General features: G+C 40.8%; 1 protein-coding gene across 2 annotated transcripts; it reads left to right on the top strand.

The window, feature by feature from the left end:
* Positions 1–2,063: 2,063 nt before the first annotated feature.
* On the top strand, positions 2,064–17,836 carry SFPQ (splicing factor proline and glutamine rich). Of its 2 annotated transcripts, XM_082613942.1 has the most exons (13): positions 2,064–2,993; positions 3,709–3,897; positions 4,479–4,780; positions 4,884–4,979; positions 5,941–6,137; positions 6,237–6,321; positions 6,649–6,766; positions 7,178–7,226; positions 7,307–7,428; positions 9,886–13,073; positions 16,168–16,215; positions 16,722–16,810; positions 17,748–17,836. In XM_082613942.1, the coding sequence occupies exons 1-10, from the start codon at positions 2,169–2,171 to the stop codon at positions 10,021–10,023; spliced, it is 2,121 nt and encodes a 706-aa protein (XP_082470068.1). In that variant the 5' UTR covers positions 2,064–2,168; the 3' UTR covers positions 10,024–13,073; positions 16,168–16,215; positions 16,722–16,810; positions 17,748–17,836. The 2 variants fall into 2 exon arrangements, with proteins under 2 accessions (XP_082470068.1, XP_082470069.1); XM_082613943.1 differs by lacking the exon at positions 9,886–13,073.
* The last annotated feature ends 753 nt before the right edge of the window (positions 17,837–18,589 follow it).

Genomic DNA, 18,589 nt, shown 5'->3' with positions numbered 1-18,589 from the left:
AGATTGCCAGGGAAAGTCTAATGCCCTTTTGTGGTCTGTGGTCAAAATTTAAAGTGAAAGCCTCAGCCGTTGTTAAAGAAGGTGAATTCTTTGGTCCAACCAGAATTGGGGTTTTACCAGGTGAGTATATGGGGAAAGAGAAAAACAAGAGTTGAGGCAATCGTAACATCTAAACTGGGTGACACAAGTTATGAATATAAAAATGTGAGAGTGAAAAAGTCATACATTTAATGGTTGGGTGTTTTGTTTGTTGTTTTTTGCTTTTGGCCATGCAGCCTGTGGGATCTTAATTCCCCGACCAGGGATCTAACCCATGCCCCCTAAAGTGGAAGCATGGAGTCGTAACCACTGGACTGCTAGGTGAGTCCCGGTTTGGAGGTTTTGACGAAGCCAAACAATCAAAGTTACTATGTTAGTTGGGATGCTTGAAATAGAGATATTTTAGGGATGTTATTCCTGGCAATAACAAAAAGAAATAACTATATATGATGTGGGTGGGGTGGCTGACATAGGATGGTGGGAAAGATTGTTGGAGGTGAGGAGGTAAAGGATTAACAGAGTATCGGGTGGTCATCCACACAGATATTAAATGATGTACAGAAGTAGAAAGAAAGACAATGAGCCATGAGCTAGTATTAACTAAGGGAGGAATGATCGACCCAAAGGTCCATAGATGACAATAACTAGGAGAGGTATTACAGGAAATGGCTCATGCACTTCAAAGTAGTTGGAGTTTTTTTTTTTTTTTTTTTTTTTTTTTTTTTTTGCGTTACGCGGGCCTCTCACTGCCGCGGCCTCTCCCACCGCGGAGCACAGGCTCCAGACGCGCAGGCCCAGCGGCCTAGTTGGAGATTTTGAAGTAAGAAGGATGTTGTCCATTTGTTGATTCCATATAGATATATATATTTTTAAAATAAATTTATTAATTTTATTTATTTATTTTTGGCTGCGTTGGGTCTTCGGTGCTGCGCGCAGGCTTTCTCTAGTTGTGGCGAGTGGGGTCTACTCTCTGTTGTGGTGTGCGGGCTTCTCACTGTGGTGGCTTTTCTTGTCGTGGAGCACAGGCGCTAGGTGCGCGGGCTTCAGTAGTCGCATGCGGGCTCAGTAGTTGTGGCACACAGGCTTAGCTGCTCTGCGGCATGTGGGATCTTCCCGGACCAGGGCTCGAACCTGTGTCCCCTGCATTGGCAGGTGGATTCTTAACCACTGCGCCACCAGGGAAGCCACATATATATATATTTTTGAATTTTATTTATTTTTTTATTCAGCAGGTTCTTATTAGTTACCCATTTTATACATATTAGTGTATATATGTCAATCCCAATCTCCCAATTCTAGATATTTTAATATTGTAGTTTTAAAGTATCTTAATCTGTTCATAAAGTGTTTTGAGGTAGCAGAATTAAGAAAAATGTTAAATTCCTTCTGTGATTCGTGTTTGTAAATTACTAGTCTGTAAACACACACACAAAATCAAGGCCTTTCTCTTTTAACAAAGAGGTCACTCAAGCTTATTGAGACATTTATACTGCTAGACCAAACCAGTACTCCAATGACGTTCCAAAATGAAATCAGTAAGATGGTGTGTGTGAAATCGGTAAGATTTTATTTCTCTAATTTTATTGGCCCAGCACAAGGCGGAAGAGATAGCAGGCACTTAATTTATGCTTTTGAACCAAAGACTGCTGTCCTTTCTGGGGAAGGATACCAGCAGGCTGCTCGTAAGAGCAATCAAGAAAGAAAGGAGCCTTCCAACATCTCTCCCTAGGAGCTGCTGATAGGGCCCTGGCTATTTGCTTTCACGGGAAAATTGCTCTGGCGAACCCATTCAAATATCTCCCAGCAAATCACTGTGGCCTACAGCCAACTCCTTTTCCGTTCATTGGCCGACTGGAAACTTCAACCACTCCACGCCTCCCGCCTCTCATCGGGAGCCAATAGGAAAGATAAGTTTTTCGTAACTTAGTGTCATCAAGTACAGTACTTGCAACTGGCTTTTGGAGCCACCGATCGAGAAGTAGGCGGGGCCGTGTCAGCCGGCCTATATAAGAAGAGGACAAAGGCGGCGCGCCGCCTGTGTCATCCGCCATCTTGTGCAAAGCAAGGTGGCCTCCACGTTCCCTGAACGTCTTCTCCGCTTCTGCCTCGACCGCCCCTTGATCACAGACATGTCTCGGGACCGGTTCCGAAGTCGGGGCGGTGGCGGTGGCGGTTTCCACCGACGCGGAGGGGGAGGCGGCCGCGGCGGCCTCCACGACTTCCGCTCCCCGCCACCCGGCATGGGCCTCAATCAGAACCGCGGACCTTTGGGGCCCGGCCCGGGCCAGGGTGGTCCCAAGCCTCCGATCCCGCCACCGCCTCCGCACCAGCAACAGCAGCAGCCACCGCCGCAGCAACCGCCACCACAGCAGCCGCCGCCGCTTCAGCCGCCGCCGCACCAGCCGCCGCATCCGCAGCCGCCGCATCCGCAGCCGCCGCCGCCGCCACAGGACTCATCTAAGCCTGCCGTGCCTCAGGGACCCGGCCCGGCTCCCGGAGTAGGCAGCGCTCCCCCGGCCTCCGGCTCGGCGCCGCCCGCCACACCCCCGACTTCGGGAGCCCCCACGGGGCCAGGCCCCACCCCGACCCCGCCGCCCCCTGTCACCTCGGCGCCCCCCGGGGCGCCCCCGCCCGCGCCGCCGAGCAGCGGGGTTCCCACCACCCCCCCTCAGGCTGGCGGCCCGCCGCCTCCACCCGTGGGGGGCCCGGGCCCCGGGCCTAAGCAGGGCCCAGGAGTCGGCGGCCCCAAAGGCGGCAAAATGCCAGGCGGGCCGAAGCCCGGCGGCGGCCCAGGCCTAAGCACTCCTGGCGGCCACCCCAAGCCGCCGCACCGAGGCGGCGGGGAGCCCCGCGGGGGCCGGCAACACCACCCGCCCTACCACCAGCAGCACCACCAAGGGCCGCCGCCCGGCGGGCCCGGGGGCCGCAGCGAGGAGAAGATCTCTGACTCCGAGGTGAGTGTCTCCCTGCGCTACGGGTCGGTTTCCCTAAGATGGCGGCGGCCTCCTCCCCCGCCCCCCCCCGCCCTCCATCTTGTTGGAGACCGGAAAGGGCGCCTGCGCGCGGGGGTGGGTGGGGCGGGGCCGGCTGCTGGAGTGAGGGGCGGATGGCTCGGGTCCGCCAGCTGCCCCCCCGGGGTAGGCCTCCCGGCTGGCGGAGAACTGACGGGAGGAGGCGCTGAGAAGCTATGACGGGCCTTGTTAAAGCTAGCGGATCCTGGGAGCCGGAATAGGGTGGAGTATAGCGTGAAATGTAGGATTGGAGATATCGAGGGAGTCCTGGTCTTAACACGCGCAGGCCCAGGGCTTGTCGACAACGGAATTTTGGTCGTTTTCTTTGTTTAATATCCCACCACCATTTTAACTTTTGCCCACTATGATTTTGATTTTGACACTTAGCATAAACCTCTGACAAGATTCCTGATATAGAGTCTACTCTATAGAGAGGTCTGTGACTGTTCTCGAGAGTGTTCTGGATGGTTTAGGCTCTTTGATGTTCGGACTAATTACATTGGAAATCCCGTAAATGTAGTAGCATCTTTGACTTGAAATGGAACAGGAGAGCAACTTGACTGTAACATACCCAGTTCGGGAAAAACGAAAATTATTATTGGGTCTTCCTATTTGCAGAGGTAACTGGTATCTGAAAATTCCTTTCCTTTTTCACTAGGGGTTTAAAGCCAACTTGTCTCTCTTGAGGAGGCCTGGAGAGAAAACTTACACGCAGCGTTGTCGGTTGTTTGTTGGTAATCTACCTGCTGATATCACGGAGGATGAATTCAAAAGATTATTTGCTAAATATGGAGAACCAGGAGAAGTTTTTATCAACAAAGGCAAAGGATTCGGATTTATTAAGCTTGTGAGTTTTTTTGTTTTTGTTTGTTTTGGTGGAATTAAAAGGGTCTTTTTTTCCTACAACAAACATAGTGGGGTTTATTTGTTTATTTATTTTTTTTGCGGTACGCGGGCCTCTCACTGTTGTGGCCTCTCCCGTTGCGGAGCACAGGCTCCGGACACGCAGGCTCAGCGGCCATGGCTCACGGGCCCAGCCGCTCCACGGCATGTGGGATCTTCCCGGACTGGGGCACGAACCCGTGTCCCCTGCATCGGCAGGCGGACTCTCAACCACTGCGCCACCAGGGAAGCCCCACCTAGTGTTTTTTAAACCAAGAATAAATTAGTTTTTAAATTTTTCATCACTCACACAAAAGTTGCAGCTGCTGTACAGTGCATAATTGTTGGTATCTAAGAAAGGAAGGGAGTGGGCGGGTAAGGTATTTACCTCCCTCCCCTGAATGGTGTCAGGGAGGGCTGCCTGGAGATAGTTGATCTGAGAGCTGTCAGAAGAATAGGATCGGGAGTTAGGCTTATGGCAATTTTAGGGTGGGCAGTAGCCAGTTTTGAAGTCATTAACGTGACTGTATGTCTTGATGCTTTCAGGAATCTAGAGCGTTAGCTGAAATTGCTAAAGCTGAACTTGATGATACACCCATGAGAGGTAGACAGCTTCGGGTTCGATTTGCCACACATGCTGCTGCCCTTTCTGTTCGAAATCTTTCACCTTACGTTTCCAATGAACTGTTGGAAGAAGCCTTTAGTCAGTTTGGTCCTATTGAAAGGGCTGTTGTAATTGTGGATGATCGTGGAAGATCTACAGGGAAAGGCATTGTTGAATTTGCTTCTAAACCAGCAGCAAGAAAAGCATTTGAAAGATGCAGTGAAGGTGTTTTCTTACTAACAACGTAAGTTTTTATGTTTATTTTAATAACTTTTATTTGGTAACTTGTATGAAGAAAATGTAATGAAACTGGAACAAAATTAAGATGGAACCATTTTTGTTGTTAGAACTCCTCGTCCAGTCATTGTGGAACCACTTGAACAGTTAGATGATGAAGATGGCCTTCCTGAAAAACTTGCACAGAAGAATCCAATGTATCAAAAGTAAGATCCGTTGAACTTTCGGGCAGTTCTTAATTTAAGTGTAAACGAGAACTTGCTAGAGTAATTTTTCAGTTTTGCTTAAAATATGCAAAGTTCTTTGAAATGGATGGGCATAATGAAAACCTCAGGCTCAGAAAGCTAGAGGTTTTGAAGCAGTTACTCAAATACCTAGTGTTGTTTCTGAGGTAGGTATATTTCACATGCATTCTTGTTTTGTTCTTAATAGTTGTTAGGATGTGTTGTAGGTGTCCTCTTTTTTTTTTTAATTAATTTATTTTTGGCTGCGTTGGGTCTTCGTTGCTGCACGCAGGTTTTCTCCAGTTGCGGCGAGTGGGGGCTGCTCTTTGTTGCGGTGCGTGGGCTTCTCATTGTGGTGGCTTCTCTTGTTGTGGAGCACAGGCTCTAGGTGCACAGGCTTCAGTAGTTGTGGCACGCTGGCTCAGTAGTTGAGGCGCACGGGCTTAGTTGCTCCGCGGCATGTGGGATCTTCCCAGACCAGGGCTTGAACCTGTTTCCCCTGCATCGGCAGGCAGGTTCTTAACCAGTGTGCCACCAGGGAAGCCCAGTATCCTCATTTATTTATTTTTTTAAGACAATTTTTATTTATTTATTTCGGCTGCACCATGCGGCTTGCAGGACCTTAGTTCCCTGACCAGTATTCTCATTTTTAAGGGTTGAAAAAATATTCAAAATATTCCTTGAATCAGAATTTGGCTAGGGAAACGAGTTAGAAAGTGAGGAAGGTAGGATTTATCTTCAGCGCCCATGTTACTGTTGACTGTGTCGTTCTGGAACATGTATTGTTTTTATTGTAAAAATACCTTATTAAGAATCAGGGTGATCTATACCTTTCAGTATTTCTTAGCAGTAACAGGCCAGTGAAGGGACCAGTGTTTTTAGGGGAAATCACATATATTTCTTGTGTGCATCTATAAATTGGTTCATGCTTAAATATTTTCAGGGAGAGAGAAACCCCTCCTCGTTTTGCCCAGCATGGTACATTTGAGTATGAGTATTCTCAGAGGTGGAAGTCCCTGGATGAAATGGAAAAACAGCAGCGGGAACAAGTTGAAAAAAACATGAAAGATGCAAAAGACAAATTGGAAAGTGAAATGGAAGATGCCTATCATGAGCATCAGGCAAATCTTTTGCGTCAAGGTGAAGGACTCTGTGAATATTACCGTTAGGGTCGTTTGCCTTTTGAACTTACTAGAATTTCATTAATGTGAATGTATGACATAATTTTCCAATGTTCAGATCTGATGAGACGCCAGGAAGAATTAAGACGCATGGAAGAACTTCACAATCAAGAAATGCAGAAACGTAAAGAGATGCAATTAAGGTAAAATCTTGTTAAATTAAGTCTTTGCTTCTCCATTAAATGTACCTAAATTTTGCAGGTGAGTCAGATGAAATACAGAGGTGTTAAATACTATGGCAACGTTGGTTTAATGCTTAAATTGAAATAGAGTGTAAGATTTTTGTTATAAGGCTCACTTACTTTGCTGGAATACCTTTAGGGCTATTCTTAGTCACTGTCCCAGCTTTTGTGTGTATTTGCTCTAACCTAGACTTTGTAATGCTCTTAAGCAAACTACTAGTTTTTTTCAAATTGAATTTTTAAAATGTGGATAAAACTTTAGTTTTTATGTTTGATGAATGTTTCTAGGCAAGAGGAGGAACGACGTAGGAGGGAAGAAGAGATGATGATTCGTCAACGTGAGATGGAAGAACAAATGAGACGCCAAAGAGAGGAAAGTTATAGCCGGATGGGCTACATGGATCCGGTAAGTAAATTTCTTTTGCATTATCATTGTGGAGTTTTCTACAAAGTTTATAGACATCTAGGATGAAATTTTATTGAGTTAAATATAATCTTTCATATTATAGCCATTCTCCAACTTTTTCTCTTTTTAACCCAAGTGTATTATGATTGATATGCCTTTTCCTTTGAGTTTTATCTTTTCCTTGGGTGGGCCAAAAGATTTCATTGGTTGGGAAGAAGCTTGCTTTATAGGTCTTTTGATAATGGAGTCTCACCTGGTTTCAGAATACTGATTTTTAAAATTACCTTATTGTTTTTTTCCCCTTAAGTTGAAAAACAGTTTTTTTTTTTAAGCTTTGGAAATTCTTTTGTATTCAAGAATGCTTGGTATGGGTTTAGTACAGGTGTATGAATGGGTTTTTTTTTCTTTCAGAGAGAAAGAGACATGAGAATGGGTGGTGGAGGAGCAATGAACATGGGAGGTAAGAATGAAAATCAAATTAGTAATACCATTGAAGAGCAGTATTCTGGTTGAGTTGTAACCAGCATTTTTGTTTCCTAGATCCCTATGGTTCAGGAGGCCAGAAATTTCCACCTCTAGGTGGTGGTGGTGGCATAGGTTATGAAGCTAATCCTGGAGTTCCACCGGCAACAATGAGTGGTTCCATGATGGGAAGCGACATGGTAATGTATCCTGTGGGACATAGTTCAAAAGGAAATTCTCGTTTTCACAACTTATGTGTGTGTGTTTTTTTGTTTTTGTTTTTGTTTTTTAGTAGGTAACTGGACCTCTTTTAGTTCCCCTATCATGTAAATCGTAGTATTGAGGAATACTTTGGCAACATAGAAGAACTCAATATGGTAACCTAAACAGATAAGGTTGCCAACAAAAAGTCAATGCTTTTAGTAGTATGTTGGAATTATCTTTGGCAATAAGTAGACTTAGGTGCTTTCCATTATATTGCTTGTGTACTTTTGCACTATAGCTCACGGCAAATCCAAATTCTAAATGTTAGATAATGTAACATCATTCTACATCCACGTGAGAGTAATCAAATGGCAAGCTGTCATTCGTTAAGCTGGTATTTGCCAAAAGTGTGAATCAGACTTGTTTGTAGCTTCAGGCATGTTTTAGCAATGTGTAGGACTTTGACCTATATTTGGTGTGACTTCGACCCATGAAAAAGGAATTGTTTAGTCTTCGGACTCGTCGTTTCCCACCTGTTGGGCCTGTCTGTAGGTGCACCTTCTAAAATGAACTGACATCTCTGTTTTGCTACAGGGCAGCAGAAGTCCATGATAATTTGAAGCAGACTAGTTGTGTGCATTTGAGCTGAACCTTCTTGCTGCTGTCATATTTTAGCTGTGCAGGTAGCTTGTCAGGATACTTCAGAACAACCAAGTGAATTGGTGTGAGTGGCTGTATTAGGACTTTACAATCCTTAGAAGAACTGAGTATTGGCTGTAGAGGTGGGTTTGGAGAAAAGTACATGGTCACAACTGAATTGAATCTGATCAGTTCACCTACAGGGTTTTGGCAAAGGAGGGAAGCTGCAGCATATAGCTCACTAGATTCATTTTACAAATAAGAACATAAGGATTTAGAATGGGAGGACCTCATCTATTTAAAGTCTACTTAAGGCTTTTGAGAATTAGAATCATAAATAGCCGGTTGGGTTAAATGTAGCGCTGTTGGCCTTCTTCAAATTGCATTTTAAAAATAATGTGGGTAACATTTTGGTTTATATCCTTCCTAATAGGCAGGTGTAGGTATGTATCACATTTGTAATGGTAATTTGACATGATGTTCCCACAGTTAAGATTCTGTAGTCCATGTGACATGTAGCTCCTGGGTTCTAAGATACTGTAATAACATAATTGTAAAACCCCCAAATTTCCTCTTTACCTTTTTGAGATAAAACATACAATGCGCTGAAAACCTAAAGTTTTTAGGATTTTGAAATAGTTTGAAGGATTAGGATTTAGTCTTTTTATAGTAATCCTATAGTATTTTGTAGGAAGCATGTTGAAATCATTTATAGGAACAGGTAAACCCTGATGCCGTTTTAGTTTCTGGGGGGTTTTCGTTCTGGTTTTCGGGTTTTGTTTTTTTCCTAGCAATACTCAGAATAACTGGTCTGTTTTAAATAGAATTTGAAAGATAGTTCAGGCTGCTGTGCTTTTGCATATCTATAGGGTTTTTCTGTTTGGGAACATAGGTTTCTAGGACTAGAAGTACCTAAAACTAGATGGAATAATGAAGTCCTGCTTTATTGCAGTCACTTAAGCTTGGTGTTAATGTTGTTTGGGAGACACCCAAAACACGGAATTATAACTGTCAGTGGACTTTTCACAGACCTAAGGGGAAAGTTGGGCTGTTATGAGGGTGGGCTGTATATTCAGTCAATTTGCAACTATAGAGAACAGTACTGTGAACATAATTGTCTCTGGTTATACAGTGATGGCTCTGAAGGTGGTATACCTGTGAGAATATGGCAACACACTTTTAAATCAAGTTACTGTGCCGGTTAAGTGACTAAATCTATTAGTCTTTTATTCTTTTTCTTTTTGTAGTCTGGTAGCATTTTATTAAAACTTTGAACCTTTTAAGATTTCTGCAACTTAGCAGATGTGTCTTAAGATCTTGAAAAGCACAAGGTTTCTTATGCAGCACATACCACTAACTGGTGAGTAGGTCTTTGTCACTTCATTGAGTGAATTGAATCTGTCTGGTTGGGCTTGTTAGGCTTACTTGGAAATTAAATTTCCTGTTCAGACCTTGAAAGTGAGAAGTGTGTAAGCTTTTCAGTGGGTTAATCTGATGTGAAATTTCTTAAAACTCATTTTGGAATGGGTTTTCACATCTGCACTAATTCTTAAATTTTTTAGCACTACAGGGAAGATCTATTCTTTGAAACAGGTGTATGAGAATGGCTCAAGTGGGAACATACCACAAGGCATGTATTATCGTAAACTAATTTTCAAATTACCCTTTTTTCCTTTCTATGTTCCCGGTACCTGTGGATCGACTCATTGGTGATTGTATCGACGAACGTTGACTACGGAACCTTCTAAAATATTTACTTAACACACATGGACATCAACTACATATAATGAACTGTTACTTAACTGTTCCAATAGCGTACTGAGCGCTTTGGGCAGGGAGGTGCGGGACCTGTGGGTGGACAGGGTCCTAGAGGAATGGGGCCTGGAACTCCGGCAGGATATGGTAGAGGGAGAGAAGAGTATGAAGGCCCAAACAAAAAACCCCGATTTTAGATGTGATATCTAGGCTTTCATTCCAGTTTGTTTTTGTCTTTTCTTGTTTAGATACCAATCTTTTAAATTCTTGCATTTTAGTAAGAAAGCTACCTTTTTATGGATGTTAGCAGTTTATTGACCTAATATTTGTAAATGGTCTGTTTGGGCAGGTAAAATTATGTAATGCAGTGTTTGAAACGGGAATTTTTTTTTCCTTTTTTTCCTTCTTTTTTTTTTTAACTGTATAATGTCCATCAATTTATGGCAGTGTACCTTGTGCCACTGATTTCCAAAGTGTACCAATTTTTTTTTTTTACTGTGCTTCAAATAAATAGAAAAAATAGTTAAGATTTTGATCTTCAACTTTGCCATTCATGCTTCTATGCACATTAGGCTAGGTATTCCACTTGGAAAGCATAAGAGTGTCTAGGCCTTTGAATGGCATATGCCATTTCTGGGAAATGTATTTGTAGGCTAAGTATTGCTTTCTACATTTAAGTACCCCCTTGTTTTAAAAAGAAGAAATTGAAGTAGTTTCATGATTTGATTTGTTTGGCATTATAGGAAGCAAGCCGGTGCTAAGTATTTTTAAATGGCTATGTAAGCAAAGCTGAACTGTAAATCTTCATTCAGGAATGTGTATTAAGATTATGGAATGGGTGTAAGGCTATTGGTAGGGGGAGAAAGTGGGTATGACTTAAATGGATCTTTTATGGCCCTATGATCTATCCTTTCCTTGAAAGTTTCTGAAGAAGAAGTGGAAAGATCATTTTGTTGCATTCCTCCATTCTTGTTTTTTAAAGAACGAGTCCCAAGCCCTACAAATGGCTTGTATTGAACTTTCACATTTGAATTAAAGATTGTTAAACATGAAGTCTTTTCATGTATTACTTCAAGTGATTTATAAAGATGGGGTTTAGTCTGAATAATTAAACTCGAAAGTAAGGTATAGTCACCATAAAGTAGGTCTGGCTATGTATACATTTGTACTCTGTAACTTTTACATCTCCTTGTGGTACTTCTGTTGGGCAAAAATCTGTAGGACTATAAAAAAAACTTCCTTTCTAACAGCTGGTAGTGACTGTTAATAGCAAATAGGGTTGCAGAGAACTATTCTTACTGTGAAATATTTTTAACCTGTTTTTCCATAGTTTCCTTTTGATGTAGCACTAAATCTGGAGAGTTGCTCGTGCTACACAGTACAAATATCCCTTCCTCCCACCATAAAGCTTTGGAGCTTTTCGATGGTGTTGTCAGTTTATCGTCAACTTCATTGAATCTCCTTTCATTAGAGACATTTTGACTTATTAATAAAATAGATCGTTACTGTTGTCTGTTAGTACAATGGGAACCTGCTTTCCCATGTTTATATTGTTAGCAGAGGAATAACTTCCTAAAAGTAGTAGGTAAGGTAACTGAATGGTTTGGCTTTGTTCTTAGTTATGTTTCCATTCAAATGTATACATTATAGAACTCTTACTATGGAATGTGTCTTCCTCCTTTTCACCTCTGTTGGTGTTAATTGGCAAAAGTAAAATTCTAAGCCAAATCTTTGTTTAAATACTGAAGGCTTAGTATTGTGCCTGAGTACAAAGGGAAACCTGTTGTTGAAACAGTTGAGCACTTGTGCACTTGTGCATAGGAAACCTGTTAATACTAAAAGTAAAACACTAGTGGAGTATAAAGGCATGCCACCGAATTCTCGTTGTGTGACTGACAGGTACCTGGTGTGCTAATTAAGGGAGAGAATCTCATTAGAAAATGTTCATTATTTCTGTTCACCAAGACACTTGGAAATGAGTAGTTCTACCATAATTATATCAATGAGGAAGTTTTGTCCCAAGTCAAGTTATTAATTGGTGATGATGTATGAGATTTTCTGTACCGGAAACAAGGGTCTTGATTTGAAAGGAGTCCATTACAATTTGATTGAATTGTATGGTAGGGACTCCACTAATGATAAGAAAATAAGGGGTGTTCATGGGACACCCACAGAGGGTGAACTTGAATGTGTGGGCGGGGGCTGGTGGGGAAATGGAAAAATCTGCCTATAAAATTAATGTTTCAGTTTATTTTTCAGATTACATGCCTTTCTTTATAAGGGATGCTGGCACAGACCCCTAAAATAAGCTTTTGGTAGTACTGTACCTTTGAAGAGTGGTGAAGGATACTAATGGATAATCTCCTGAAAGTTGTGGTTTTGATAGCCTTACTGTGTAGAATTGCTAAACGTTGTTTAGCAAGTAATGTTGCTTAGTTTCAACTAAGTTTTGACTTTAATCACTGAAACAGCAGTGTACCAAGGGTCGTAAGCTACTCAAATAGACTTTCAACAAGTCTTGGAATGTATATGATAGTTTCAGTCTAATGTGAATTTGAATCACCTTTAAAAGTAGATTCCTAAAAGCTGATTTATGAAACTTGGGGTGGGAAAGGGAAAGTAGTACTTTTGAAGTATTATAGCCATTTTTCTCATTTAAAGAAACCACCTGCCCCCGTTTCCTCTTCTCCACTTTCTCTCATAATTTTGTTTTAAGAGGAACACTGATTGTTTTTAAACTTATTACTCCTCTTATAATTCCTAATCTTTAAAAACTGCATTCTCTAAGAGATCCCAGTGTATTTAATAGGTGTTTTAGAAACTTAACCCATTGGCTCAACGTTTAGTGAAACCATAATCCTCTTTGCCTAGATAAACTTCTAAGAAATACTATAAGCCCCACCACTCTTTATTAGATGTATTATACCACTGATATAAACAGACAATAATTTGGGAAATTGTAATGTTACGCCTGTGCAATTTTTATAAGTGGCATATTATGGCAGATAAAAATTTAGATACTTGGCTTTTCTTGGGCAAGCCACTAAGTTGTGGCGGAATATTTTCTGGTGTTCTTGGACTGCAATTATGCACTATTAAAGTAGTGGCCTGCTACATAACTGCATTTAGCCAGCATTTCTGCAGTGCGTAACTGTGAGGAACGTAGTACCGCAAATGGCAATGGACATTAGGACCCGGATGTAGTATTCCTGCTTGCTCCGAGATTCTCATTGCCGACTGCATACAGGTAGGTAACAAGCAATATAATCTAACTTGGTGACTTGCTATGTACTTTTATTCCGTGGGCATTCTGACATCATACTTCTGACAATGAAATTACAGTGCAGCACCTAACACCTGTATGATAAAGCTAGCTTATATCAAAACTGCGTGGGTTTGGGTTTAGAGCTGTAATTTGTCAGGCAGAATTCAGTGCTGTTGCAGTTCTCAGATAAAAAGTGCAAACTTGATTATTTGGTATATCTGATTCAGTTGTGTGGTTTTTAGTTGCATTGTAACTGAAGATAACAAACACATCAGTGGTGTGGGGGAGGGGACCATACCATACTTCGGAAGTAAGAGTGCTTTTAAGCATCTTGACACAGACTGTATAGCATGTGATAATTAGTTTCTGTTGTAGCAAACTGACCTGCCCATAGGTCAGCAATATCAATTTGAGTGTAATCTTGGTAATTACTCTGCAGGTTGAGTGAATTAAGACTAAAAGTACAGTTTTTTTTGTAATGTGATTTAAAAAAATTTTTTAATGGGCTCCATCGGAACACCTTTGTTACTAACTTGGGGCATAGATGGGAATCTAACATGAATAGTTCAAGTTCTGTGATTTGTCTAAATATGTTTATACTCTAAACCTGGGGGAAAGTGGTGTGGCATGTTGACTTGCCTATTGAATACATGTTGGGAATCATTTCCCAATCATAAGACTTCGTCGTATTCTGTAGGATAACTGCAAATGTTCAGAGTAGCTTTTTGAATTTGGTTCCCTTAGCTTTAGGGATGTGATGTTACAATCCAAACTGTTCGATTACCAAAACAATAAGTCTTCAAAAGCACCTTCCTTTGTTGCTTAGGATTTAAGCTTTGCATCGACTGTTGTTCCAGACCTCAATTCAACTGAACTTTGGTCTATGAACTGGTTTTTAGCTAGCATGCATGAGAAACAGCTTTCGTGTATAATGTTTTCTGCTCTGTAACTGGAAAGTTTGGTTTATTTTGCATAAATGTTGGTAAAACTCTTCATGACTATGAGAATTTTCTTTCATTGTATCAAGAAAAATGGCTTGTTCTTTGGCAAGCGATTCACAAGGTGGGGACAAATTTGTACTTTAATACGTAGTCCATTCAACCAAATGACTTGACTCTCCTGCTAGATGAAAGAGCAAATGGTGACTAGTTTAGCTCTCTATATTAGTAATACAATGCACATCAAACATAATGCTCAGTATTAGTGACAAGAGTGTCACTAAATTGGCATGCATCCCTGATGGGGTTTTCCTGTGGCATAATCCATTAAGTCGGTGGCCAGCACTTGCTACCGTGGTTCAGTGATTGTTTAGAAATAAAAGCGCAGGTTTGTTTCTTAACAGTCAATAACAATTTTGAGAGAATGTACTTGTTACAACATATGGACATCATTGGGGTGGGGGGGGTAATTTTGCTTCATTCTGCTTATCTCGATGAATAGGCTTTTGCACTTTCGATGAGAAACCTGTGACTTTAGTCAATTCTTACTAGTTTTGATTTGTATGTAGCTGTAATTTGTGAATCTTAGTGCAGAGGGTCTTAAAAAAAATCACTCAGTCAAAAAGCTGGGGATAAATGGGTTTCAGTAATAACTCTATATACCGAGGTGCTCGCATTGTATTTCATAGTCTTTTCTTGTTACAAACCAAAATTATTTTTAATGAGAACGGTCGGAAGTTCAGAGGTGTGATGCCAGAATGCATTTTCGTACTGTTAGGCCCTTGGAACAGGTACCGGTGCTTTATGAAAGATGAAAGAAATGCAATGGGTGCTCTTCACATAAGGTTGCAAAACCTACAAAGAATGCATAATAGTTTCACTTTTCCCCAATAAAGAGATGCGTGTGACTAGTTTTGGACTTTTAACCTTAATGGGGGTTGCATGTTTCCTATTGTTAATCATTGTCAGCTGCAGTGACATGATACACAGTCCTGCATTTACTGCCTTTCCCTTAACGATTTTGGACAGGTTTTAGAGAGCCAGGATGTTTGTTCTGGGCCTTTATTTGGTTTTGGCTTTAGCTGATAATGTTTCAGTGCTCTGTCAGCTAGTGCAGTTCTCAAATGGCTGCCTATTAGGGAAAGAATTCAGAGGATTTGGCTGCTCCTAATCTGTCATTGCTGCTAGATAATGATTGGCAATTTTAAAGACTCAACTGTGGAAATCTCACAGTTGGTAAACCATCAAACATAAAAATGTTGCTTTTGAACACCAGTGCTGAAAAGATTTATTTGGAGGGTGAAAAAGGGGCTGGATGCAGCATAGGATAATCTGGAGAATGGAGGAAGAATGCAAAACGATATAGTATCCCTTATGGATGGTACATGTGCAACAGGGAACTATTTCATATACCCTTGGCAGTCGCTGATAATCAGGGAGGAAGAAAAACCTGGAATTTGAATTAAGGCTGATCTTTCTGGTTTTTGTGCACTGTGGCCCTGCCAGGCATATATAGTGAAGGTGAATGTCTTCTCCCTCAGAAAAACTCAGGTTCCTTGCTGTCCCGATAAGGCATAGCTTCCCTGCCCTAACTTAAAACTCAGTGAGGACATAAGAGGGAAAGAATGAGGCAAATACATAGGATTGCAGGATAACAACTGCATTGTTGTGTACTGTGGAAGGGGGAGGGCACTCTTGGTGGACTCCTGCTGAAGGTGGTCAGTCCACCTGAGAATGGAAGACATGCTTGGTGGGGAGCAGGGTACGTGCTTTTATATGAAAAGAGACGATGTTAAAACTCACTTGGTAAGGTAAACGTTGTCACATACCTCACATAAGGGATAGTATATTTTGGGTTGCAGTCAAACTTCATTGTGGTCAGACTGGTGAAAATGCAGTTAGGCTTTTGTATTTTAAAGAGGATACAGTTCTCATTCGAATTCAGGTGTCTCCTGCTACCTTACGTCAGAATGATTTTAGATTTTTTCCCCCCCATGAAGTTTCTTCCTATTTTTTATGCTGTAACTTGCCCCCAATCTTTGTCTCTGGAATTTACTCTTTAAATTTTGAAATTAACTAGCATTTTCAAATCTCTATGCCCTTGTCTTTTATATTAACTTTTTCTTATTATTCTTTAGGTAAGAATGATTGATGTTGGCTGATATTGGAGTGTTCATTCCGTTGAAGTAAGTTTCCTTGGAAGTCTTAACCTGGAGAGGATTTTGGGTTTTAATGGTTAAATAATTTGATTTAACTATGTGGGGTGAAAACTGATTTTTTTAAAGATGTTCGCCCCTCCTAAGATAATACCCCTATTTTTTTTTAAATGTGTGTGCATGCGTGTGGGTGTATGTGAGTTGGAAAGAGAAAAGGTTGGGATTATTTATTACAAAGATGTCAAACGATAGAAGAAAAAGATGAAAGATTTAGATCAGAAAAGAAGGCTTGAATTAGTGGAGACATGTATTTTCAGTACTCTTAAAATCAACTTTGGACCAATTCAAAATCCCATTCCTTTTTACATAATAAATTGTGAGGAACAGTTGTCTAGTCATTGGTAGGAGGGAAAACCTGTTTTCAACAGGTTCATTCAACCTGTTGATGTCAGAATAAAATGTACATGTTAAAAATTAGTAAAAATGTAATATATGCTGAATATGTTATTTTAACACAGTTAATATTTTAATGATAGGTGGATAAGATATTTGTTCTCAAGACATCACACAGCATGAGCTGATCAAGAAGGAAAGCTACAACTTGTTAGACTGATGAAATATCTAGGTAAGTTGAGTGATTCTTACTCTGTAAACTGCCTTCAGGAGGACTCTTGGGTGGTATAAAAATAACTACTCGTGGATATCTCATTTTAATTTATTCTACATTAAAACTTTCTTACAGGAAATATGTTTTTATAGCACACACTTAAATATTTAAACATTTTTACAGCCTTCTGAGATGTGGTAGATCTTGTCTGTTTGGCTAAAGCCTCACAAAAACAGGACTTAAGTTTTAAATAAAAAAATATATATCTGTATTCACCTCTTGGTCCATAAGACCATGTAGAAGAAGGTTCAGAAGATTTGAAGTTCCCTGTTTTTCATCAGATAGTTAAATGGTGGGATTACCTACAGTTGAGATTAGACAGAAGATAAAATAAATATAGATGATGATCTAGAAGGGTTGGCAATTTTAAAGGGCAACTCAACTCTGCTGCTCTAGCTGGAAAGCAGTCGTAGACAGATGGACATGACTGTGTTCCAATAAAACTTTTTTACAAAAAGATGGCTTGTAGATGGTACCTTACTGTCCCTTCATCTTAAAGAAATTGCATTCGTTCAAGGTGCCACTTAGGTATAAAGGGCTGTCATAATCAGTTTGAAATTAACAAAAATGGGAGAATTGAGGCTATATCTTATACCTGGAAAGAGGGTGCCAATTAATGGAGTGTCTTGAATGTTAAAGATCTGCCTAGTAAGAAAGTTCTTGTAGAAAATGGAAGTAAAATTTAATAAACTCACTGGGTGAGTCTGATACTAAAATCATTTCTGCTTCTTTAATCCTTAGTTATCTAAAGATCATTAAATACTATTACTACCACATTCCTTGATTAATGTTACTTTGCTGTTAGGAAGTTTACTTGGTTGATGCTGATAAATATTTGAGACCTTGATATGTGATTCTTGGGTCTTTTGGAGTAATTGTTTCCTTTAATTGACAGGATCAGGTGAACTATATCCCGAAAACCAGTGAGGAAGAGAGCAAAGAGGAGTAAACAACCTGTTGTTTAATAAAGACATTTTAAAATCAGATTGTCCTTCCATTTGTTTTGGTTTTGTTTTTAAGTAGAGGACTCTTCCGTTTTCCAGAATTTTCTGTATATGTCAGCAAAAGTCAGTCCATGTTGTAAGTATAAAACAAACTACATAATTTAGGACTCTACTTCTTGAGGCGTTTTTGGCAGAGCTGCTTCAGCCTCTTAATTACTAATCAACCTGATGGCCCTACACTATCAAACTCACCTGATTTAGCCATCACTATTTTAAAATTGCCTTCAGTCTTAGTAAGTTTTATTCCTGAGATTACCATGTGATTAGCAGTTAAAAAGCATTTTGTATATTACAAAAGGATTATCAGATTATGGTTATGGGTAGTCAGACATTACTTCACTAACGAGTAGAGACTGAATTGCATCTTGCCAAATAACCATATTTTGGTTACCATGAGTAGCAATTTCTTTAAAGTGGAGTTGATTGAATTTTATATGCAGTGTAATGGGCAGATTCTCAGGATACCTATAAATGTAAGGAAAATACTGCTGGAATTTACTATAAAATCTGCTTACCCCCTCCATTCTTGAAGCTCTCATTAAAACTTGACAAGCTGTTAAAGGGATCTTTCACACCAAATTAATATGAGGTGCGTATTAAAAGTAATTCGGGGTTTGCTTTTTGGTGGGTTTTTTTTGGGGGGGGGCCGTGCTGCGTGGCCTGCAGGATCTTAGTTTCCCTGACCAGGGATCGGACCTGCGCCCCCTGCAGTGGAAGCACAGATCCTAATCAC

The sequence above is a fragment of the Mesoplodon mirus genome, assembly GCF_964341445.2.
Source record: "Mesoplodon mirus genome assembly, chromosome: 3".
NCBI lineage: Eukaryota > Metazoa > Chordata > Mammalia > Artiodactyla > Ziphiidae > Mesoplodon > Mesoplodon mirus.
The sequence above is the reverse complement of the archived record's forward strand: the minus strand, read 5'-3'. Positions and strand labels throughout refer to the sequence as shown.